The sequence below is a fragment of the Lycorma delicatula genome, chromosome 1 (assembly GCF_047948215.1).
Source record: "Lycorma delicatula isolate Av1 chromosome 1, ASM4794821v1, whole genome shotgun sequence".
Taxonomy (NCBI): Eukaryota; Metazoa; Arthropoda; class Insecta; order Hemiptera; family Fulgoridae; genus Lycorma; species Lycorma delicatula.
Window position 1 is genome coordinate 246,065,004 of NC_134455.1, and position 25,975 is coordinate 246,090,978.

The window sequence follows — 25,975 nt, forward strand, 5'->3', positions numbered from 1 at the left end:
GTTACGGAAGTAAGCAATTATAGAAATAAAACATAAATAAAAAATGCTGAAATAGATCTTTAAAAAATTAGGTGACGTCAGATTTTAAAGGAAATTTGTACCCCTTTGATTTTTTTGGTCGTCTTAACTTTCAGTTAGTAGTATGAAGCAACGCCGCCAAAAAGTAAGCTGACAGTGTTTTACCATTTGGAGAGTACGGTTAACCAAAATGACGATGTTAAATTGAGTTGTTAAACAAGCAATGAAGAAGAGAGAAGAGAAGCTAGAAAGATAGATGGCAGCTTGAAACAACGGCCTAACGTTTCCCTTTTCTCCATTTCCCCTTACCACTATTGAAGGTTTGTTCCACCCAATTAAGCGCGCATATTACGTTCCTTCACCCTTTTGTGAACGTCTTGCCTCTCGCCTCTACTTCAAGTTTAACTCTAGTGCACCTGTTTTATTTCAGACGAACAGAAGTGTTATTCACATATATGTAACAAATCATGATTTAAAACTATAAAATAACATTTAAAATACGTTTTGTAAACAAAGCTATTCGAATAACGTAAAAGTAACTTTCCATTTAATTTGTTGTGCTTTCGAAAGTTAATGTAATTAAATATTTAATTATATCTTCTCATCATGCAGTTTTCAGTAATTTTAATATTTCTTTCCGTTAAATTAATCGAGGAGAAACCTGCGATATTATTTCGATGAATTAAAAGATTATTTGAATGAAAAAGAAGTTAATGGTAATACATCACGAAGATTAATTATAGCAACCCTACTTTAAATTAACAAGAAATATTTCTTACAAGAAAATGGAATATTATTACAGTCGTTGATTTGTTACTAAGCTTAATATTTCATCAAGCATCCTAGGTACATCCAAACAACAAATATATCCTCATTAAAAAATCGAAAAGAAACATTAGTATTTGTATTAAATTATACTTTTTTTTAAACAAGAAAGATATCAATTAGAGCCTAACAGTAACTATCTATTTTTTTTTTTATCTAATTCAGGTATCTATTACATGATTATTAATTGTATTACATCCAATTTTATCCCTATAATATTGTCACATTTTTCTGTTTTCAATTGTAGTATACTCTTTTTTATCTTTTGTTAACGATTGTTGTTTGTATTTCATTTATGATTTTAGTGTTGATACTTGATTTTAATTACAAACCTATTTTGTGTAACATATAATTGTCGAATATTCATAATGACTTCATGTACCTATATAATTTGTGGAATCAAAATTTGTTTGTTATAAATTAATCATGGCTTAAAATAAAATTCGTTTTTCAGTGATCCGGTATGATTTCTTTGTGTTACAGTCACTGACATTTCTTGATCTCGTAAAAGCTGCAGTAAACTCGGGTCTAATATTTATTAGACAACATGAGTTTATAATAGAGAGTATTACACACAAGTTGATAGTCAAAAATGGAGATATCAACACTCATTTCAAGTAGTTTCTGACTATCTCATTATTCTGTAGAACATGCATTTTTAATTTTTCGTAAAAATTCATCGGTTCTGAATTATTATTGTATTCATAAATTAAATTATAAGCTTTTCGGTGAAAAATATTTTGATAAATAATTAACAATTTAAATGTAATTTCTTGAGTATCTGAATATAACTGGTTTTTTTTATCGTTATTGCCCGTGTTTTTTTTAATTTTTGGGAACTGTTACAGGCATTTTGGTAAGATATCTTACATCCAGGCGCCTTTTCTAACGCCAAAATTATTTGCTTATATTCTTACCTATTACATAGGTAAGACTAAAAATTTATTTGTAATTACTTTGATTTTGAAAATAGAGAAAAAATAATTTTTTTTTGTTGCGCATTCCATTTTTAAAAAAAGTTATTTTAAATATTATTATAAAAGTTAGTTTTCATATGCTTAATTTGATTTTTTTTTTAAATACTAAATTAAATTTAATTAGTAAGTAATTAAATAAGGTTTCCTTAAAAGTGTGCGTTAAATTAAAACTTTTATTAATTTTTGTAGAAAAAAAGTTGCATCTGTTCGTAGTTACAGTATATTTTACATGAGAAGTTTTCAAGTGAACTTTGCAAGAACAGATACTTCTAAAAAACTCATATTTTTCTCACAGTATCTACTGATACAAGTTGACTATATCGCTTCAGTCCGTAAAGACTATTCGCTTTATACTTTTTCTCTAAACCATCTTTTTTTTATTCGAGGACGTGGAATTTGATAGATTTTTCCAAATTAAATATTCAAATGCAGTATAATAATAACTTTATTTTCGTCGATGTTAGAAAATTGTATTATACATTTATTTTACATAAATAAAAGAAAACATAAAATTACATGCTAAAAATTAACAAGAAATATTTTTTACAAGCAATGGAATATTATTTGAGTCGTTGATTTGTTACTAAGCATAATATTTCTTCAAGCATCCTAGGTACATCCAAACAAATATACTCTGATTAACATATCGAAAAGAAACATTAGAATTTATATTAAATTATAATGTTTTAAACAAGAAAGATAAAGAACCTCGTAATAAAAATCGAATGTGAAATTAAGTAAAAGTTAGTCAAGGTAAGTTAGTCAAGTAATTAAATAATCACAAAAAGTGATGATTTATTAGCATCGTTTTTATTTTCATATTGCTTGAGATAAAATAAGTCACCTAGGAAGTTAATTTGCACCACGCAAGTACTTACTAAATGTTCAGAATTAATTAAAAATTTTCTTTCCTTAGATATTCAAGCCAAATATAATTCAATAATACATTCTTTTTTTCTAGAGTTCTTAAATATATTGAATTTATTTCGTATTTACGTATATTTCAATGATATTCACTTACTTGAAAATGTTTTCGCTGCTAGTAACTGCATCTTCAGTCAAAAATAAACCTTAAATGTTACTCAGAAGCCTTATCATTTGATATTAAAATTTTCTTTTTCCACTGTTCAATAGAAAATACAACGTTCATGAAATAAGATATTTTTTAAATACTGAAATGTATATATGTATAATAATTAAGGTGTAAATATTAATGCCGTAAATATGTAAGAGCCTATATAAGCAGCTTTTATTAACGAGCGATGTAATTTTGTTGTGAATTATTTCATAACTTTATACCATTCTGATCCTAGAGGAGATTATGCTGGCGGCTCTTTAGGAATTATTAAGAAGCTACTTTTTGAGAATTGGGTTGTAACAAAGATTAAATTTTACCTGGGTATCAGTTTTAAGTCACAAAACTATAAAAATAAATAAGATGAAATAAAAATTACTAAATTTAGGAAGATTGTAACTGTTTTTCATAAATTGTATGGAAGATATGTTTAGGAAACTAATTAAAAGAAACAATTAACTTTACAGTTCTTTTCTAACGAATCCTTTTACTGAACTCTGCGTTTTTTATCAGATCTTCCACCGGTATAGAGGAATTTTGGCAACAGTACGCTTAATTTTTTTAATCGTATATTTGGGAATAGTCCTAACTTAATTTCCCTAAGGTTTCTACTTTCTTTCTCCTCTATAAATTCCTTTCCTCACTAAATCTTTTTACATTTACTCGGTTTCTTTTTTATTTTAGTACACTAAAGATATATTAAGGAATTTACAAATATATATATATATATATATATAATTATGGAATTATTAATAACTTTTAAAAGATAACAATTTAAAATTAAAAATGAACTTTTAAATAAATAATTAGAATAATATTTTATTTTGTAAGCGCCGGAGAACTTACTGCTGGATATTATTCTTACAACACGATTTCAAACAAGTATTTTTCATCTATAATTTGAATTTTTATTATTTTAATAATCGGAAATAGTCGGAATAGTGCGAAACGCACATTTTGAATTTAATATTTGCTTTTATATATTAGTTTTTCTGTAAGTTTGTTAGACAGAAACTGTGTATTAATTTAGAGTTAAGAAGGTATATTTGAGCTGATGCTGGTTACCTTCATCTGTTATTACTTGGAAGTAAATTAATATAAATGTAAAATTAATTTTAATTACATAAATTATTATTATAATAGTAACAAATTGTAAAAATAAAATGTAAATGAAAGTTGGCTAATGGATGAACCATTAAAATATGGAAAAAAGATTTATCACTAAGTATGATTAACCCCTAATAAATTGTTTTACTAAATAATACAAGTTAACTTCTGATAAACTGATGATATTTATGATATGATTAGTATTTTTGGGTGACTGAATTATCCGACGTAAACTGATTGTATGCTTTTATGCTCAAACGTTTAATATTAAAAAAGAGTTATTCGATATTTAGGTTTCATTATTTTTGTGTAACAATTTAGTAAAATAAAGCCTATATTTAGGCTTTATTAACATATATATATGTATATATATGTTCTTAATATCATATATATACACATATATACCTCACGTTTACAGTCTAGCCCGTTTTAGTTATAATTGTGAATTATTTTTAATTATATTTTAAAATTAGTTCTTTATATCAATATAATGACAACAAAAACATGTCCCATCCAGTATTTAACTTTTTTGATGATCATAAAGAAAAAAAAATATTTGTACGTGCTTTATTTTTTAATCAAGAAGTTAAAGGGAAAAGAACACTTGTAAAAGAAAACACACATAAATTATAGAATACTTTTATAGTAAAGTAATCTTTTCATTTAATCTATACTGCGCAATAATTAACGAACACGAATCTACCTTCATTAATGACATGAAGTAAAATTTTTCTTTTTTCAAAAGAGAGAAACTCACCACCGGTGTTTGTCGCAGTCTGATTTTATGACGAACGAGAAAAGATATTTCGTGTCTTTATATTACTCCTACTTTACTTCTTCAATAACGAATGATATACCAAATCTATTTATCTGGAATAAAATTCAGATCATAAAAATTCATACAATCAGATAATAAATTTTGTCTTGCGCAAATCAAGACTTATCATAATTTCATTCATCGGAAAATATTAACATCGTGAGGGTAAATTATGATACTAAGAAAATTCAAACAAATATATAAAACAAATACCATAGAATAAATTAACAAAACTTAACTTAACATCGGCTTTCAGCACTATATCCAATATAATTAGAAACATTAATTAAATATGGCGTGATACATTAACAAACATTTTTAAACATTAAAATGGTGGAAACATTAATTAATTAGAAATGGTGTTATGTTAATCTTACCCAACAAATTGCTTAGAATTCACTCGGTATTATTTTTCTCGATGTTAGTTCTCAAACATAAAGAAAAATAAAACTGAAAAATGCAAAACAATGTGAAGAATTCCGAATATTATTTACATATGTAATACGTATTATTTGTTCGTATTTTCTTATGACTAATAGACCGATATAAATAAAATTATTTTGATATATGTTTTATTATCAGTAACATATATTCTTTGTAAAATACACGTAAAATGATGTGTAAAATAATTACTCAAGGAATATAAATGATCTTTAGGCATGTTATTAATAATAGATAACCAAATTTATAATTTCTTGCTGTAGGTTCTTAGAGAATAATGAATCGTATGATTCTCATTACACAAACAGAAGTTAAATTTAATTTTACTTTTCATTTACTCAAAACTTTCTGAATCAAAGATTTAATTAGAGTTCTAAAATTATATTTTCATATTACTTGAGATAAAATGAGTCGCCTAGGAAGTTACTTTTTACCACGTAAGTACTTACTAAATGCATAGAATAAAATTTTTCTTTGCTTACATATTCAAGCCAAATACAGTTCGATAATACGTTCTTTTTTTTTTTACAAAAAATGTGTTATTTTTTTGTTTTTTTTTTAATTTAACTATGTTTAATGATCTTGTTTCACGCAGGAAATTCATCAAAACTTGAAAATTTTCTCCACTGTCACTGAGAATTATTTTTAAATCTTTTTCCAATCCACTTCTTTGTGGCTGATTATTATTATTATTAATACACATAAAAATATTTCGAAATATAGGGTTAATGAAATAGAATGAACTGTATACTTGATTATAATAATAATGTAATTATTATTATAACTTCATCCGAGAAAATTTATCATAAAAATATAGCGTAAATAAAAACTGTTAAACAAGCAAAGTAAATATTTTTCTTATGGTTAGGTAAAGACTAAAAACAGAATTTTATACTAGGCCCATTATTTAAATTATTTCTAAGGCCAGTTTTTGATGTTACGTTTTTATTCGTTATAATAAAACCCAATCAGCAAGAAAAAGTAGATGTGTTACGGCGATTCATAATACTTATCGGTTTTAAAACAAACTAAAGTTTGGAAAATATAGGTAAGATCTAGGTAGACAGGAATGCTACCGATGGTCGCCTTCCCCCTCCATAAACACAAAGTTGTTCTACTGAGCATCGTTGTTTATGCTAACTTTGACGCCGTCTTTTTTTGTTTTTCCTGTTTATCCTCCGGTAACTACCGTTTAGATAATACTTCGGAGGATGAATGAGGATGATATGTATGAGTGTAAATGAAGTGTAGTCTTGTACATTCTCAGTTCGACCAATCCTGAGATGTGTGGTTAATTGAAACCCAACCACCAATGAACACCGGTATCCACGATCTAGCATTCAAATCCATGTAAAAAAATAACTGGCTTTACTAGGACTTGAACGCTGGAACTCTCGGTTTCCAAATCAGCTGATTTGGGAAGACGCGTTCACCACTAGACCAACCCGGTGGGTTAACTTTGACGCCGTCTAACTAGAACTAGGCTAACTTCTAAGCAAATATAGGCTTATGTTTTATAAGATACCGCTTATGAATTTACACTATATTAAATCCTTGCATTATTTATTTGATCTATAAATCAGTTTATTTTTTCTATGAGAATATCTCATTAAACTAAAAATTGATTTTAACAAATTTAAACTTTATTTAAAACGTAGCTTTTACGAAGAAACTGGGTACACCAATATTAAAAATAATCAACTGCGGCGTGACAGTTTTTCATACAATAGCAAGTAAAGAATATCATTTAAGAAGCAAAATAATAACTGCATATCTTATTTTTAAATATTAATTCAATTATATGTAAGTATTCATAAATATTGTTTTCAAAAAAGACATTTTTGAACGCAATTATATTTTAAGATATGTCTTTTTTTCAGCTGAAAGTGGATATTTATTGCGCCTTGATTTTAGAGACTCATTCGATATGGAGCCAAGTGAAGGTTGTAAATTCGATTATTTGGAGGTTCGAGATGGCGCACATGGATATTCATCACAGATCGGGCTATTTTGCGGCCGTGATTTTCCACCAATGCTGACATCCTCGGACAAAAATCTGTGGCTACACTTTCATTCTGATGAAAACATAGAATACTCAGGGTTTAGGGCGGTATATACGATGATACCAAAACCGACACCTCGTAAGTATTATGATTTTTTTAATATAATACATTACTACAGCACACATTCAACAATTTTCATATGATATATACAAATCATCTACATATTTTCAGTAAGGAAAAGGCCTAGAACAATAAAAGATGTTAAGTTTATGTTCGAATGAAAATTGCTGAAAACATTACTTTTTTAAATCCACTTAAGAGAGTAGTTACTTTTAACTAGATTTTAATGCCTATGTTCCGGTGTTCTTTGCTCGTTTGAGTTCACTTAATGACGCTATCTAAGCTAGAAACGAGAAAAAGCATGACTGCCTAAACAGTATTAAGCTCGAAGACTTGTGCGAGGCATTATAATTTTACAATTAAAACAAAAAATTAAAGTATAAATGCGAAATAATTTGTGTTTTTTAAATATCACATTTTAACCGATTTAGTCCTTATTTAGTTAGTAATTAGTTTTTATACGATATAAATGAATAATTTATTATTACATAAAAGAGTTAGTAAATAAAATAAAAAGTGTTGTTCTTGTGTTTTATGTATTGTACTACCCTTGTATTTTATAGTAATAACTTAATCTAAATTGTATTATTTATCATTAAAAGATTAAGATTACTGTTAATTTTAAAACTATGCTAGCTATGATTATTCCACGTCTTCTACTATTATTCTTCAGTTACTGCTGCTGCTACTTTCGCAACCTTTTTATTATTATAACGTCATTATTTTCATGTTCAGAGAATAAAAGTTGAGATTTGAATTTTTTCTTAATTTTTCATAAAATACACGAATAAATTATGAAAGAAAAATTAAATTCTCGATTAAAATTAAATTTATGCCTAAATAATTATTCTTTACAACATAAGATATATGTTTTTGCTACTTTTGCTTTTACATTACTCTTTTATTTTTTTGTATTTACCTTTTTCACTCTTATTGTTAGAGTCCGTGTTGAAACAGGTGGTGTTTCCTATTTCTTCCAGTTCACAACATTTGAATTTCTTAATTAACATTCAAGTATGAATTATTACAATTAAAAATGTTTTATAGACGAGCAAATGTTAAAATATTTACATTTTCCTAAAATAATTAACAAAATTACAGTTTATAAACATTTTACTACTTTGTACGTTAGTAAAGAACAGAAAGAAGGCCTGCAAATACAATCCAATTATATTATTTCAAGCACTAATGTTTGCATAAAAGCAGATAAAACCACTGACTTGAACTAAAGCAATGTGTATTTGGTAATTACCTTAATATACCAACGTGCCCTTCTTTAATAGATCCCTATTTAAAATAACACAAAGATCGCTACCACCTGATTATAAAATGAGAAATGTATTGTTAAACTCGTAGTTTTAAATAATATTAATAAGAATAATAGTAATAATAATTAGATCTAGTCCTATTTACTTTTAGATCTTACGTGTCTTGTTGATTTTGAAAATTATGCGCTTTATTATAAACACTAAATATTTGAATAAACTGTAAATTTTACTTTATAATTTATTCAATAAAACGATATTACGGTATACAAAAGTAAAATGCAAACCTTTATTTAGTCTAATCCTTGTTTTTCTTAATGTAACTTTACTTTCTGAATCAAAAACAATCCTCAAATAATACTTTATATAATTTTCAGAATCTCTTACAGAGGAGATTCAGTTGCATGATTTGATTAACGTAAAAGTATAATTTATTTTTTCAAACCGAAATATTAATAGCACTTAGCCCCACTTAGATAAACCTTTTTCTAAATAATTTATAATTTTTTTTTAATATATCAAATTATTCTCACAATTAAACACAATTGTTTTCGACCGAAATTCAAAGTTCATTAACTAGCTACTGAACTTTGAATTTCAATAACACGGATTTTTTTCGAAAGTATGAAACCCTGTCCTAATTTAAACAAATTCTACGTACTGAAGAATCCGTTTTTACAATTACTTGATTTCTTAAAGAGCTATTTGTCAAATTTTGACTTTTTAATTTTTTTAAGTTTAATGCTATATTTCAATTTTCAAGGAAAAGAAAAGATATAATTTGTAACGTTAAATTTTTTTTTCTTAATTTTAACATTTAATTTTTAAAACCGAGAATGAAAAAAAATTTTTTTTTTCAGTTTTCCTGAATATTTTTGGAATCAGTGATAAAATGTTGGCTTCAAGCTAGTAAATATATTTAATTAGCAACCATTATTAATATTATCTGGAATTTCCAGTAAATCATTTTTAAATTTACTGGATTTTCCAAAATTCTTCCATTATATTTTTAAAAATTCCTAATAGAAGAATATACACTTGGAAAAAGCCAGGCGATACTGCAAGGTATCAGATAGATTATATCATTGTTAAGCAAAGATTTAGAAATCAACTCGACTGCAAACCATATCCGGAACAGACATTGATAGCGACCATAATTTGGTGATAATGAAATGTAGATTGGGGTTTAAAAACCTGAAGAAAAGGTGTCAGATGAATCGGTGGAATTTAGAGAAGCTTGAGGAAGAGGAGGTAAAGAAGATTTTTGAGGAGGACATCGCAAGAGGTCTGAGTAAAAAAGATAAGGTAGAAAATGTAGAAGAAGAATGGGAAAATGTTAAAAAGGAAATTCTTAAACCAGCAAGCGAACTTAGGCGGAACAAAGTGAACTGGTAGAAAACCTTGGATTTCAGACGATATATTGCAGCTGATGGATGAACGTAGAAAATATAAGAATGCTAGTGATGAAGAAAGTAAAAGGAACTATCGGCAATTAAGAAATGCTATAAACAGGAAGTGCAAACTGGCGAAAGAAGAGTGGATTAAAGAAAAGTGTTCAGAAGTGGAAAGAGAAATGAACATTGGTAAAATAGACGGAGCATACAGGAAAGTTAAGGAAAATTTTGGGGTACATAAATTAAAATCTAATAATGCGTTAAACAAAGATGTACCATCTTTGTTACCAATATATAATACGAAAGGTAAAGTCGATAGATGGTGGATATTTTGAAGAGTTATACGGAGGAAATGAATTAGAAAATGGTCTTATAGAGGAAGAAGAGGAAGTTGAGGAGGATGAAATGGGAGAAACAATACTGAGATCTGAATTTAAGAGAGCATTAAAAGATGTAAATGGCAGAAAGGCTCCTGGAATAGACGGAATAATTGTAGAATTACTGCGCAGTGCAGGTGAGGAAGCGATTGATAGATTATACAAACTGGTGTGTAATATTTATGAAAAAGGGGAATTTCCGTCAGACTTCAAAAAAAGTGTTATAGTCATGATACCAAAGAAAGCAGAGGCAGATAAATGTGCAGATTACAGAACAATTAGTTTAACTAGTCATGCATCAAAAATCTTAACTAGAATTCTATACAGAAGAATTGAGAGGAGAGTGGAAGAAGTGTTAGGAGATGACCAATTTGGTTTCAGGAAAAGTATAGGGACAAGGGAAGCAATTTTAGGACTCAATTAATAGTAGAAGGAAGATTAAAGAAAAACAAACCAACATACTTGGCGTTTATAGACCTAGAAAAGACATTCGATAACGTAGACTGGAATAAAATGTTCAGCATTTTAAAAAAATTAGGGTTCAAATACAGAGATAGAAGAACAATTGCTAACATGTACAGGAACCAAACAGCAACAGTAACAATTGAAGAACATAAGAAAGAAGCCGTAATAAGAAAGGGAGTCCGACAAGGATGTTCCCTATCTCCGTTACTTTTTAATCATTACATGGAACTAGCAGTTAATGATATTAAAGAACAATTTAGATTCGGAGTAACAGTACAAGGTGAAAAGATAAAGATGCTACGATTTGCTGATGACATAGTAATTCTACCTGAGAGTAAAAAGGATTTAGAAGAAACAATTAACGGCATAGATGAAGTCCTACGCAAGAACTATCGCATGAAAATAAACAAGAACAAAACAAAAGTAATGAAATGTAGTAGAAATAACGAAGATGGACCACTGATTGTGAAAATAGGAGGAGAAAAGATTATGGAGGTAGAAGAATTTTGTTATTTGGGAAGTAGAATTACTAAAGATGGACGAAGCAAGAGCGATATAAAATGCCGAATAGCACAAGCTAAACGAGCCTTCAGTAAGAAATATAATTGGTTTACATAAAAAATTAATTTAAATGTCAGGAAAAGATTTTGGAAAGTGTATGTTTGGAGTGTCGCTTTATATGGAAGTTTATTTGGACAATCGGAGTATCTGAGAAGAAAAAATTAGAAGCTTTTGAAATGTGGTGCTATAGAAGAATGTTAAATATCAGAGGGGTGGATAAAGTGACAAATGAAGAGGTATTGCGGCAAATAGATGAAGAAAGAAACATGAAGAGACAGACTTATAGGCCACATACTAAGGCATCCTGGTATAGTCGCTTTAATATTGGAAGAACAGGTAGAAGGAAAAAATTGTGTAGGCAGGCCACGTTTGGAATATGTAAAACAAATTGTTAGGGATGTAGGATGTAGAGGGTATACTGAAATGAAACGACTAGCACTAGATAGGTAATCTTGGAGAGCTACATCAAATCAGTCAAATGACTGAAGACAAAAAAAAAATTTTTTTAAGTAATTTTTTGAAAAAATTATTTTCAGTAGGATGAAAAAATTAGCCTAATCCCGTTCTGAGGGAAAATATTTGTTTGAATGACGATAGTTACTCCATTGATGCGGTGGATAATATTTTACTCAACAGATTATCGAAATGATTATACTAACCAAAACTCCCAGTAACTATGGCTTGTATATATAATCGGTTTTAAAACTTTGCTTGACCCAGTATTATACTGAATTTATTAAAACCACAAAACCAATGTAAGCGTTTCCATCAGTAAAAGCTAAGAACCATTAACTAGTGGTTCACTTCATTTTTAGAAATGAAGTGCTTCTCTGGTAATTAAAAAATATAAATTTTGAAAGCAATATCGTCGTATTCTACTTAATTTGTCATAAAATGTCATTTACAAATAATCTTATTAATAACAATAACCAATACACAAGGAATATTTTCATTCTATTGAATCAAAATTTCTGCCAGATTTGATGATTTATTTAATCCAGAATAAACACTATTTTCTCTGCGAAAGATTCTTTTTTACCAAAGACATTAGAATAATATTAAATTCGTAAATTTTTCTAAGATTAAATCTTATAGATAACAAAGCAACAAAACATTCGTTGTATTGAAATATATTAGAAATTTTCATTAATGTTATTATAATTCCAGATGTTAGTTTTCGATATAGAATTTCATTAAAAGCACAGCAATTCCTGTACTTTGAAGGATGCTCAACAAAACATGAGTTTTCGCAGGGGTTGACCCTATTTTTTTTTAATCGACCTTTGTATACCTCAACGCATTTTGTACATTTGTATGGACTCAAACCGTAGTTATTTTTTGAATTTACAATACTTTGAATTTCCGGGTCGAATTATGACGCTTTATCTTCTCTGAATGAAGTCGGTATGTCTTACGTCACTTAAAAAGCAAGAATCCAATGAGATAATTTCCTGTTCACACAGTGCATAAAATAAGCAAACGTTATGAAATTCGCTAAACAAAATCACTTAATATAAATATGTCTGATCAGTTTTTTATTCTATGACAAATGAACGATGACGAATCTACTTCAAGAAATTTCAAAATGATCTGCTGATATTTAAAAAAAGTCTCGTTTCAACAATTTCTCATTTCAACAAGTACTTCATAACTCAGTTTCACTTTCCACTTATCGTACCTCTTATATGTAATGTGGACAACTTTGGGAGACCAAAGTTGTTAATCACATGTTTAATGCAAATATTGTTAATATTTGCATTATTAAAATATTAATTTACATTTCAAAAGGGTCTGCTCGAGGTGATTGTAGGCTATGCCACTCCTTTCCCCATGGATAAAAGTCTTGTTCTCTCTTGATACGAGTAACAATTTCTGAAAAAATAAAACGATTAATAAAATTACACAAACATATTGAATACCATTTGATATAATGATTATAATTATAATATATATCTAATATAACTTTAAAATTTCCAAACAAGTGACTTCCAATCTTACCTTAATCTTCATTATCGCATAATTTCTGCTTCTGCTATTAACGAAGAAATGTCTAACACAATATAAAATTTTTCAGTCGATTTGTAAACCAGCCAATACTTAGGTAAACTATATTTTATAAAGCTAAATTGTTTATTTTACAACTCTCCTCAACATTTCGTCCTCACAAAATTTTAAATAATCTTCAAGAACAATTTTAAAAATTGATTAATTCACACCCTTTAATTGTCTTTACTGCTTTTTTCGTTCACTACTCTCATTATTTTAGAAATTATTAAAAAATTAATCTTTAAGAAAAAATTCCGTGAGATAATTTAATCACATCCAAAATTCATAGTGAACTTTTGAGCAAGGCAATACTTAGTTGAGGAAGTAGTAGAATACTCGTTATTTCATCGATTTTTAAACCTGTTCTTTAAAGCACGAAAATCAATGGAAAAACTCACAAATTTCTGATAATTTATAAGTTTGAAATTTCATCAGGACTCTGTAGTTTTAAAAGAAGTGTTTACACTTCTGTATTCTCACCTTTATAAGAAATATCATGTATTTAAGAAATCAGAGGAGTACGTTTACTAATATCAAAAGACATTTTAAGAAAAAATCATGAGGTACATTACTGTTTAGCCTCCTGGAATCATCGTCCGGTATTAATTCAGAGGATGATATGTATGAATGTAATTGAAGTGTAGTCTTGTACAGTCTCAGGTTGACCATTTCTGCGATGTGTGGTTAATTGAAACCCAATCACGAAAGAAAACCGGTATCTACGACCTAGTATTCAAATCCGTATAAAAGTAACTGCCTTTACTAGGACTTGAACGCTGGAACTCTCGATTTCGAAATCAGCTGATCTGCGAAGACGCGTTCACCACTAGACCAACCCGGTGGGTTTCATTACTGCAGTCAACCTGCAGACAACACTTCCTAGATTTTAATAGAAATTTTAGGTTTTAAACAGTTCTCATATCAGGCTCCATAAAAATTCAATTTTCTTTATTTAGTTTTAAAGTAGCATCATTAAACGCATATAATTTCAAAAAATCAAATCATGTCAGTATTTCCTTCAAATATTAATTAATTGCTGTTGAAAATATGTTGTAGAAAATATATAACGTTATTTAAAAATCAATTAATTCAAACTATTCTAACTGATAAACCATACTAATAAAAAAAATACGTATAATTTTTTTTATATCCTTCTATTTTAAATGTTAATATCATTCAAAATAATATTAAAAACTGTTATCTTTTTATACATACCTTAGAAATAATTAAGTAAAAATGATAAGAATAATCTTAAATATTTTAAACAGGAATAATTGGAATTTTTCACAGTGCGTTTATTTATTTTGTATAACCAATTTTTAAAAAAGAATATATACTACAATGAAGTAGCTTCATCATTTGAGGCGAATACCACATACGTAAAATAGTAATTTATGATACTGTAAATCTACAAAATTTAAAATAAAGTACACAATTGTAACTATTTTATTTACAGATTAAATCGTACCTACAAACGCATACGAATAGGCACATCTGAATCATATACAAAGATAAGAATAAAATATTGACATCGAAGTGGCGATTTTACACTTTTTTTACCCGAAATATGCCTTTTATTTTCAACAATAATAATTCTAATCTTGATGATACTTTAATGCAAATAACCCCGCTTTTTTGTCAGCTCGTCCGGACATCCTGAATGTTCTACTTCGTTTCCCTCTGAACTAGCTAACCGAGTAAGTGGAAGCACGAACCCTTCGCCTAGTTCTACTTTTTGCGCCAATTTCTGTGAATGTCTCGAGATTCAAGGCAAATTTAAACACATCATACCACCAAAAATGTTGTTCGCAACATTTAAATTAAGTCCTAATTTCCTTACTGAACTCGACTTTAGTTCATACTCCAGACTTAGGTTAATTTATTGACTCCGGTCTGGTCTACAAGGAAGAGGCGAACAGACCTCCTACTCCGCCTCAGCTCCATCCCAGTGCCAGCGTGACATTCACTTGCTTCAAACATCGTTAAAATTCCGCTACACCTCACGGCTGCATGGGATTCATGCCCTCGGCAGTGCAGTCGCCATCCCGTGTACAGTATCGTGTGTTCATTCTAATCTGCCCTAGTCCAAACACCGCTATACTTTACGGCTGCATGGTAACCCATGCCCTCGGCAGTGCAGTCGCCGTTCAATTTAAACGGTATTAATTCCGATAGCTATACAATTTAAACAAACACCACAATTCTAACTAACCGTGGCTCTCTGCCAATACGCCTACCTTCGGCCAGTTAACTGTTCAGGCGGTCTCTAGCAACCCGGGGTGCAGCACTACTAAATCCCCTCTGCGGTCCTGGGCAGGGCGAGGAAGCCAGCCACAATTGTCCAATCTCTGCGACTCAAATAAGTCGCAGGACAAATAAGGAATTTCAACTAATGAACAATAATAAGCAACCCTCTCGTCACGTCCCAGTGAGATGAGGACGATACGTATGACATGTAAATGAGGTGTTGTCTTGTAAAGACTCAAGCCGACCATTCCTGAGACGTGTGATTAATTGAACCCCAACCACCCAAGTACACCGGTATTCCCTGACTAGTATTCAAATCCGTAAAAAAGCAACTAACTAAAGTTTGAACTTCGAAGATCAGCTGTTAAACAATTGATTTTTGACGACGAGTTAACCACTAGACCAGCTCCGTAGGCAATATTAAGATTATACATGTTTATTTAGTTAAATAAAAACTTGCTTCTTGTTCGCATTTCCCATAAACTGCACTAAGAAATGTTATAATAATTTTTTATAAAACGTAAAACGATTTGTAGAACTAAATAATAGCAATTTTAAATAAATCTGATTTCATTTTATGAATTTTGTCTATATACAAAAAATTAAAATACTATAATAAACTGATTTTCTTACCATAAATTTAAGACAAAGTCGGAATTACAATTCATATTTAACATATGTGGTTGGTATGTTATAACAGCTGTTATTCGTAATAAGACATCTGTTTCAGCGAGCCGTCAGATGAAATCTCTTGTTGTATATCATATATGCAATTTCTTCTGGTCGGTCATTAAGTTAGATTACAGAAAGATTTATTACAGTTACCAAAAACGTCTTCAGCGTAATTCTCTGTTCTCTCCCAACATGTTCATTGTCACTTGTACCTTTTTTCTTGTTTTAGCTGCCAACTTTTCATACTGACATGATCTAATGTTACACTACTTTTTGTAAGAATATTTTTAGCTCTGAAATTATACTAAGACACTATTTACTATTTTTGCTACAAAATATCAGGGGTACTACATTTCTGCGCCACTTGTGGCAGGATGTTAAATTTCTTTAGTTCTGTGGTATATCAAGTATAACCACCCTGCATTTATCCATTAAAATGTTAATTTATCCTCCCGTTTCTTGTAAATAAACGCTAAATTTTGTTGTAATCACCCATCTAAATAACAAATAAAATAAATCGTAATTAATTAAGTGCAACAACTTAAAATAATTTAAATCAACTGTATTTTCTAACAACAATTTGATTTCTTTTAAACTCTGAAAAAACTTCAATAATCATTTCTAATTGAATTAATTGTTCGGGAAGTAAAAGTTGAATATGAAAGACAATTAGTGAGGTTGTGACTTTTATTTAATGCTTATTCATTTGGCAAGATCTTTTAGAAATTCAATGCATTGTTTTTGTCAGCTTGTCAGTGAAAAAGTCGATGAATCATTTTTCTGGCAATACTTACTCTCTAAAGTCGTAATCATGAACTTTAGTCCTTATCGACTAAAAATAATTTGAAAAATAATATTCTTTATTCACAAGAAAAAATGAATTTTACTGTTGCGATGGCTTTTAATTTTTATTTATAATTTTGAAAACGGGTGAATAATATAGTAATAGTGTAATAATAATATAATAAAGTTTTTCCAAGACCTACAATATTATTAAACTTCCCAAATAAACGTATACTACTTTTAAAACTAAATCGGTCTTTCTAATTAGTTACCAAAAATAACAAAAACTTACTCTTATGCATAATTCATATTATTCGTACCAAACATTTCATACTTCAAAACCCAAACTGAGTAAACAATTTTTTTTCGCATCATCATCTCTCCTTCTTTCCTTCTTTTTCAATGTTTTTCATCTTCTTGTTACTAAAATCTTGTTCTGAATTCAGTTAATTAATTTTTGGCCTTTCAAATTCAACGAGTCGCTTACTAAAAACCTGTAAGTATAACCGTTTCAAAACATACGTACATCCTATCTCAGTTGTGTAACTTTCTCGAGTTCTGTTTTTCTTAATATTTTATTCACGATCTTCTATTCTATTGTCTATTCTTCGTTTTATTACATTTTCAAATGTTCGTTCATTTTCCTAATGGAGTATACTAGGAAACCGATTCAAACGGAATCACTTATCACAACAATTTTTTGAAAATTCCCGTTTCATTATAGTGTAGCAAAACTGCGGCCATTAAAAGTCTTCTTATTTGTGGCAGCCTTCTTATAGGTTTTGTTAAATATTTAATTTCGAAAAACACTATATAATCCTAGCTTTACCTTCACACTTTAAATCAATTCACAGTTATTTTTGTATCCACGTAAAAAATAGAATTAATTTTATCTGGTACTAAATATTTTCACTAATTATTTTTCTAGTCATCGTTTTAAAATGACTGCAGTCATTTTGATAGTCATTTTAACAACTAACTAGGAAAGAAACGAATTGATTTAAAATCTTCATGTTTAATATTGACTTCGATAAGATAGATTACTGCAAATAAATTAGATTCTTTGAATTTACTAATGAAATTTAAATACATAAAACAGAGTGCGATACATTGACATGTTGATAAATATCTTTGAAATTAATCTGGGTAAAAAATCTTGTCAAAATTTTAAAAGGGATTTCCATCAAAAAACACAAAGGTTTAAAATGAATTTTAAACAGTTAGATGAATATTGAAACGTTTTTGTTTGATAAAATTAATCTGAAATAATGTTTTTTTGGTTAAATTGAGCTGTATGCAACACAATAAAATTAATAGGGCTTTAACTCTGTTAAAGCCATGTGGATTATAATAATGGATTTGATTTTTAAAAAAGGTTTATAATAGTAGTAATAATAATACTGAAATAATATATAATTGTCTTAACAAAAGAAAAAGAAAAAATTGAATGGAAATAGAAAATAATGGACAATTAGTATTAAATCATGTTATTTATTTAATCAGTAAAACCATCCATAATCTATTTTTTTTAAATTGAAATTCTCTGTTGTTTGTTACCGTCCCGTACTGTCGAAGTTACCGATCCCTGTGGCAGAGTGGTAGCTTCTCGGCCTTTCATCCGGAGGTCCTGGGTTCAAATCCCAGTCAGACATGGAATTTTTCATACGCTAAAAAATTCACTTTCCATATTATATGCCACGTACAAGCATCAAGATATGTGACGATATCATCAAGGCAAAATAATATTGAGTATGCGTCTTTAAAAAATCAAGTAAACAACTTAAGATGACAAAAGTCATAGGAAGGATGACAAAGTAAAATTGATTTTCAAAAGATTAAACTATAATAACAATAGACGGATTGTGATAGGTCATGATTTTCCATCAGCGGGAAAATTCCGCCAGAGATAACACTAATTATAAAAGATATCGCGGAGAATCTGCTGCTGCCGGCATCAGATGACACTGATTCGTGTGGTGCAGTGAGTAGTATATCACAGTCCAAACTGGATGCACTAACCGATAAAACATATTGGGCGACCAAAGTCCTCCGAGATTTTGGGGTTTCCGCTTTGTTTTTTCTAAATTTTCTTTTTCTAAGATTTTCATCTCTATCTTGTCACTTCCCTATACGGGGATTTTAGTAATTTCGACCCTTTGTTCAGGCTTCTTTTCTTGCCTGAATTCACTGTCCTTTGTCTTAAAAGATTCATTTCTCAAAGGAGGCGAACTCTTTTCATTAACAGCTGGTGTTTTCTTCTCGTGTTTTAAGCTACCCTCTCTGATTGGACAATTTCTAATTTTGCTAACGACGATACGTTCAAACATACTTCCTAACGCTGGAGACAGTTTCGCAATCATATCATTTGCATTAAAAGAAGTTGCAGGAGATGACACAGCTTGTGCATATGACATTGTCTTATTGCTTAATAATCCTAATTAATAATAAATCTAATTATTAATAATAATATTGCTTAATAATCCTAATTGCTTAATAATAATCGGCGATCTATTGCTTACAGTTCCTTCGCTTCTACGTACCTCACCTTTTGAGTGGTTAATCTCTTGGATTGCTAACTCTTCTTTATATATTGAACAATTTCTAGATCTCGCTGAATGATTCCCCTGACAATTGACGCAGACAGGTGGATCCCTGCATGGGTCGTCAGGATGGAGCGGTTCACCACAGATCACGTGCCGCTATGTGTCCATACCGCTGACATCGAAAGAATCGCAATGGTGTTGGTACAAACGGACGGACTTCTAGTTTGTGAAAGTCAGCCTTTATCTTTTCTGGGTATTTCGGCTTGTTGAATGTCAATACGTGCGACGTGGAGGGTTGTACTTCTCCACTGCGCTGGATCTTCAATTGACGACAAGATATAACTCCCTATTCACTGGGTTTATCGAGGACTCCACTTCGGTTCAGTTCAACAAGTCCCTGCACACAACTACACCCTTCGAAGTACTTATGGTTCCGTGTGCTGATACTTCAACGTCTAATAGTCCAATCTTCTTCGCGTTTAACAATTGTGAGGATTATAAATCGCTACCGTTTCAACTAAGAGTCCTACTGCAGTCTTCCTTACATCATTTACCGATCCACTAGCAGCTTCCATGATGCCTCGAGCTATCATGAAAGGGCTTATCTTAGAAAAATCACCTTCCTTTTTCTTGATAACTAGAAATTTTGGAAGAGGTCCTTCTTGTCTAAAACTATAAACTCTTCTTTATCGCTAAATACTCTTCCTTCTCTTCGCCTGCGAAGAGGAGGAACATTAAGAGGAGGAACGACGGTTTTACGTGGACCTTCTGCTATGGATGATGTGGATGATGAAAAATTTATAGCCTATATTTCCGCCAGTTGACATGGCGGAGAGACGGCTGGACGGCGCAAGACTTCGGCAGAGCAAGCTCACAGCAAGCCACCCTAAACCTGGCTCCACAACCGAGAAGTGGGATGGGCACTCTCCGACCGCACTCCCGCCATCTTCGGCAACAGATCACGAACTTGGTTCGACCCTTCTTGTCTAAAACTATAAACTCTTCTTTATCGCTAAATACTCTTCCTTCTCTTCGCCTGCGAAGAGGAGGAACATTAAGAGGAGGAACGACGGTTTTTACGTGGACCTTCTGCTATGGATGATGTGGATGATGAAAAATTTATAGCCTATATTTCCGCCAGTTGACATGGCGGAGAGACGGCTGGACGGCGCAAGACTTCGGCAGAGCAAGCTCACAGCAAGCCACCCTAAACCTGGCTCCACAACCGAGAAGTGGGATGGGCACTCTCCGACCGCACTCCCGCCATCTTCGGCAACAGATCACGGTCATGCCTCCCACCCTCGGTGCAAACAGCGAAACCGAGAAGCACAACCGCAAACAGCTCGGAACTGCCAATCCGTACTCCATAGGGAGATCTTGAGCAAGGCCTTTTCCACGTTGACCAACATAAGTGCAGGTAGCGAAGTACAATGTCATTGTCCGCCCTGAACGTGTGCGTAAATGTTTTTGCACGGACGTGAGATTGGATTTTTTTTACGTTTTAGGGGCATCGATTGCTTTGGTCATTAGCTCCTTCCACTTCAGAAAAAGAAATAATACTTAAGTTATTTCATACTTTCAACGAAACTGAAGATTTTTCATTCATTCATTTTTGATTTTAAACGCAAATACTAAAATACAATCTCTTAATCTTGATTCTTAAACATGTCACGTTTATTTACTTACCTCATAGGCTTTCCTTTCTTTCATCCTTTCTTGCATCTTTTATCCATTCTCCTTACGGCCTCAACTTTGTAAGGTACTTTTATAACCGCGGAGCGGTTAACTTTGTTAACCGCTCCGCGTTATTATCGAATCTAAACTTGATGAGATTGCTAGTGATGTATTCTCCGCGGCTGAAGAAGGTGTCCTCTGGGATTTTGGAGGTTCAATGGGTGCGGATTCTATAGAATCTATATCCGGTGCTGTCTCTATCTTACTTGCACCTCCATTCCACTAATCTCCGACTTTTTCTGTACTCTTGGCATATCTTCCGATGCCTTATGACTGGTCGTAGGAGTGATGTTGTTGCCTTTTTAGGTATCTCCTTATCCTTATGCAAAACATCAATTGGTCGTTTAATCATTGCAGGTTTTACTGCTACTTTTCGTTGAAAAGATTCAATCCTTGTGTCAACGATGTCCATCTGGGAATAAGTCTTCACAGGTTTTAATGATTCCTTTCGCACACTGGATTCAAACTTAGTATTACTGATTTTCTCCATCATAGTAGCAAGACTTGGTGCAAGCGTAGCAAGCACCTGCTCAACGTTAACTTTAAATGACGAAGGGGAACCAGCTGCTTCTGCATAAGTCGTTGTCTGTCAAGTTGTTCTATCCAAAATTTTCCTCGCTTCAGGATAGCGCTTACCTTTTGCAGCGTTTTAACTTCCTGAATGGCCCTTTCTAATTTATACACCGGGCAATTTCCTGATCGGCAATTGTGGTGTCCTTTCCAATTAATGCAAACTGGAGGATCTTTACACGGATCGCTTTCATGCGTTTCCATTCCATACACGCAGATTTCTTGCCTTTCACACCTGACCGCAGTGTGTCCGAAACGTTGGCACTTAAAACATCGCAATCGTTGCGGGATGAAACCGCGTACGTCCAGACGATGTATGCCAGCACGTACTTTGTCAGGTTGATTGGGCCTATTAAAGGTCAACACATGCGACGCTGAAGGAAGAACTTCATAATTTCTCCTCATGGTCAGCCTGCGGCATTGGATCACTCCTTGACTCGACAATTCCTCTACTATTTCTTCTTCCTTGCAATTAGAAGGTCACGGCAAACAACGGTTCCTTTCGATGAATTAAGGGAACTGTATGGTTGAACAGTCACACGGAACTCACCAATCTTCTTTAAAGCTTAAACGTTTACGCTTTGACTATCGTTTACGGTTTCGATGTGTAAACCATTCTTGCGAATATCTTTAACAGAACTACCAGCAGCACAATTAGTGATTTCTCGAGCAATTAAGACCAGACTGACTTCCGGGAAGTTTCTATTGTTCCTTGTGAAAACCGAATGTCTCGGTTTGAGCGCATTGTTACCAAACAAAGCTTTCCTAAAATACTTTCTGATTCTTTCACTATAATTTCTAATTCTTCAGACTCTTTGCTGCAGGTCCGCTTCGTTTCTGGCGAATCGGCTGTTTCTAAACAAGGATATTTACGTGCACCCTCAGCCACGTTGAGTTCTTCAAGTCGTTGCAGTATGTTTGATCCCTTCTACCCGCCGGGGTACACTCCACTCCAGGGGTACTACCCTTGGAAGTCCGATCCGCCACTCCGGTGGAACCGACAAATGTCCTGGAAGAGAGTGGATGCGCAATCTCTGCACTGACTCCAGGCCCCTACTCTCCGAAGCTTTAGGGCTGCCTTGCACTGTTATACATGGGCACATCCGCTACATGCTTGCCGTCGCAGGGGTCATGTGTTCAACGGAAGGGTCTCCCTTACCTGCAATAACGTCGACCCTGGCCGCTACATCTCAGCTCTAAATATTATATAAGTCCAATTCCAAATCATTTTCAATGATCATGAACTGCAGGTGACCGAAAATATTTAATCCAACATAGTGACCTGAAGGTGGAAGACAGGTCGAATAAAACATCACAATTCCAAGAAAAACACTCAGAGCCTCTTTTTCCAGCTATATGAATTGTACGTATGTACAGCTGTTGGCCCTGAACGTGGAACGAAGGTGATGTGTTCCGGACGTGGGGATTATCTACCTCAAGGCATTTTTTTTTCTTTAAGTTTTAGGGGCATCGACTGCTATGGTCATTAGCCTCTTTCAAAAAAAGAAAAAACTTACTTTTCCCTCCCGGTAAAACACGAGCGACATCGTTAGGAGACTAGTCTTGTCAGTAGAAATCATCTAATAAACTAACGTGTCATGGAATTAAAACCCAAAATAACCACGTTATGATAAGGGTCTAAACAGTCCTTGCCACTGAAAAATAAACCATCTCTAACGAAACGTTGTCAAATATTTACAACTACCTCAAGTAGACACTATCAAAATAACATTACAGAATATTACTTAATTAGAAAATATTCACATACTGACTTTGTAAACGACCCATACCACTTAAAAAACATAGACAAATTGAATCAAAGTCTTTTTTCCTTCCCTTCCTTCAAAAAAAAAACCATGTCACGCAAAAATTAAAATACTCATTCTTTCGTTAAAAATTCTCAAAACATATAAAAACGAACTTCATCTTAATGCGTATTGTCTAGGTTTTCCCTTAGGCCATCATTTTTTTTCCTCTTCTCCATGTTTTTGAAGTCCTCAATGTCTAATTCTGCGGTATCTGAGATCGATTCTTCACTCCTCAGGTGAAAATTGTGGAGGAACTCTTGCTGCCGGCATCAGACGATACTGACTCCTGTGGTGCGGTGAGTAGTACATCACAGTCCAAACTGGATGCATTCACCGATAAAACATGTGGGACGTCCAAAGTCCTCGCCTCTCTGCTAAAGCCCTCGCCCTCCACCGTGATTTTGGGGGACCCAATTTTGTTTTTTCTAAATCTTTTTTTTCTAGCATTTTCACCTCTATATTGTCACTTTCCTGAACGGGGATCTCGGTGATTTCTACTTTTTTCAGGCTTTACTACCGCCTGCATTCACTGACTTCTTCATCAAAGTTTCATTCCCCAAAGAAGACAAATTCTTTTGCTTAAAAGCTGGTGTTTACTTCTCTCGTTTTAAGCTATTCTCTCTGGTTGGACGATTCCTAAATTTGTAGCCTACGATACGTTCAACTACACTTGCTAACACTGGAGCCAGTTCCGCAATCACATCCTTTGGATTGAAGGAACCTGCAGGGGATGACACAGCTTGTGGATATGACATTGTCTTCGGGGATCTATTTTTAACAATTTTCTTAAAAACAATATGATAGGGTGTAAAGGGCCCTTGCCATTTAATATCATACAGAACACATATAATAACACATCAAGAAATACATATCAAAATTATCATATTAATAAAAAAAAAAACTACATTTTAATTATATAATGCTTCATTGAGACATGATCTATCTCTTCCTCAATTCTATCGTTTTGGTTTCCCTTTCGGCCGAGCTCTTTTGCAATTTTTTTCCGTCTGCCTGAAGGCCTGGATGTCGAAATCCATGGTATATCAGACCTTGGAGATGGAGTCTTCAGGTCCTCTGCCGTAAAACTCGACTGTGTATCATAGTCGATACTGGATGTACTCACCGCTAGAACATGTGAGACGACGGCCATGTGTCTCGCCTTCTCAGCTAAAGGCCTCCGTGCTTTCAGAGGCTCCGTCATTGTTATTCCTAAATTTTCCTTTTCCAAAATCATTATTTCGGGTTTCGAGGTCCGGAGTTGGGATTTTACATTTTTTAACTTTAGCTTCAGGTTCCTTCTGCAATTTCGTTTGAATTCTGTTTGCCTTTGAATTAGTCGAAGGCTCATTCTGCGGTGGAGTAGAACACTTTTGTTTTGGGAGGTCTGTTTTTATTTTAGACGACTTTGGACTGGTGTACCTAGTTGTTCGGGTCTTAAGTTTCTGATCAATTATTCTTTCCAAAGATTGTTAAGGCTGGCGCCAGTTCTGTTACCACGTTCTTTGGTTTGAAGGTGGCTGCAGGAGCAGCAGCAACCTCTGCATAAGACGCGGCCTTTGGCGTTCTGCTATCAAATCTTTCTTGCTTCAAATTAACTAACCTTCTGAACGGTCTTTACCTTCTCTATCGCAATTTCTTCCGTATATTTTGGACAATTCCTCGATCTAGCTATGTGTTGTCCATTACAGTTAACACATATCGGCGGGTCACTGCACGAATAATGTCACATATCTGACAGAGCATTACGGTTTAATTTTTAAATGAGGTTTAATTTTCCAGTATAATAAAAGTATTGTAGTTTATTCCTCTGATTAGCTCCTCGAAAGTTACATTTGGACATTTAACTCACACTTCATCCAGTTTTAAAAGTTACATTCTGATTACTTGGGGTAGGATTACTGCTGTTATTTCATTTATAAAGAAATAACCTATGACGTTTGAAATTTCTCTTCTGTGACAATTTTGAAAAGTACTGCATTAAGATTATTATTTAAAGATAAAATACTACTTGTAAAAACCTGGAGAATAGTTATAACGCAAAATCCATTTAAGGTAGAAGGATTTAGTAAGCAAATATATATTTAGACTTTTTAAATAATTTACAACTGTTTGGAAAGTAAAAATATA

The 25,975-nt window shown here is 32.1% G+C and overlaps 1 protein-coding gene across 2 annotated transcripts in view; it reads left to right on the top strand.

The window, feature by feature from the left end:
* Neto (Neuropilin and tolloid-like) overlaps positions 1-25,975 on the top strand; it is a 763,546-nt gene that overhangs the window by 544,319 nt on the left and 193,252 nt on the right. For both annotated transcript variants that reach the window (XM_075375170.1, XM_075375179.1), the window contains one exon: positions 7,141-7,401. In XM_075375170.1, coding sequence (XP_075231285.1) covers positions 7,141-7,401 — 261 coding nt within the window. The remainder of the gene's footprint in view (positions 1-7,140; positions 7,402-25,975) is intronic.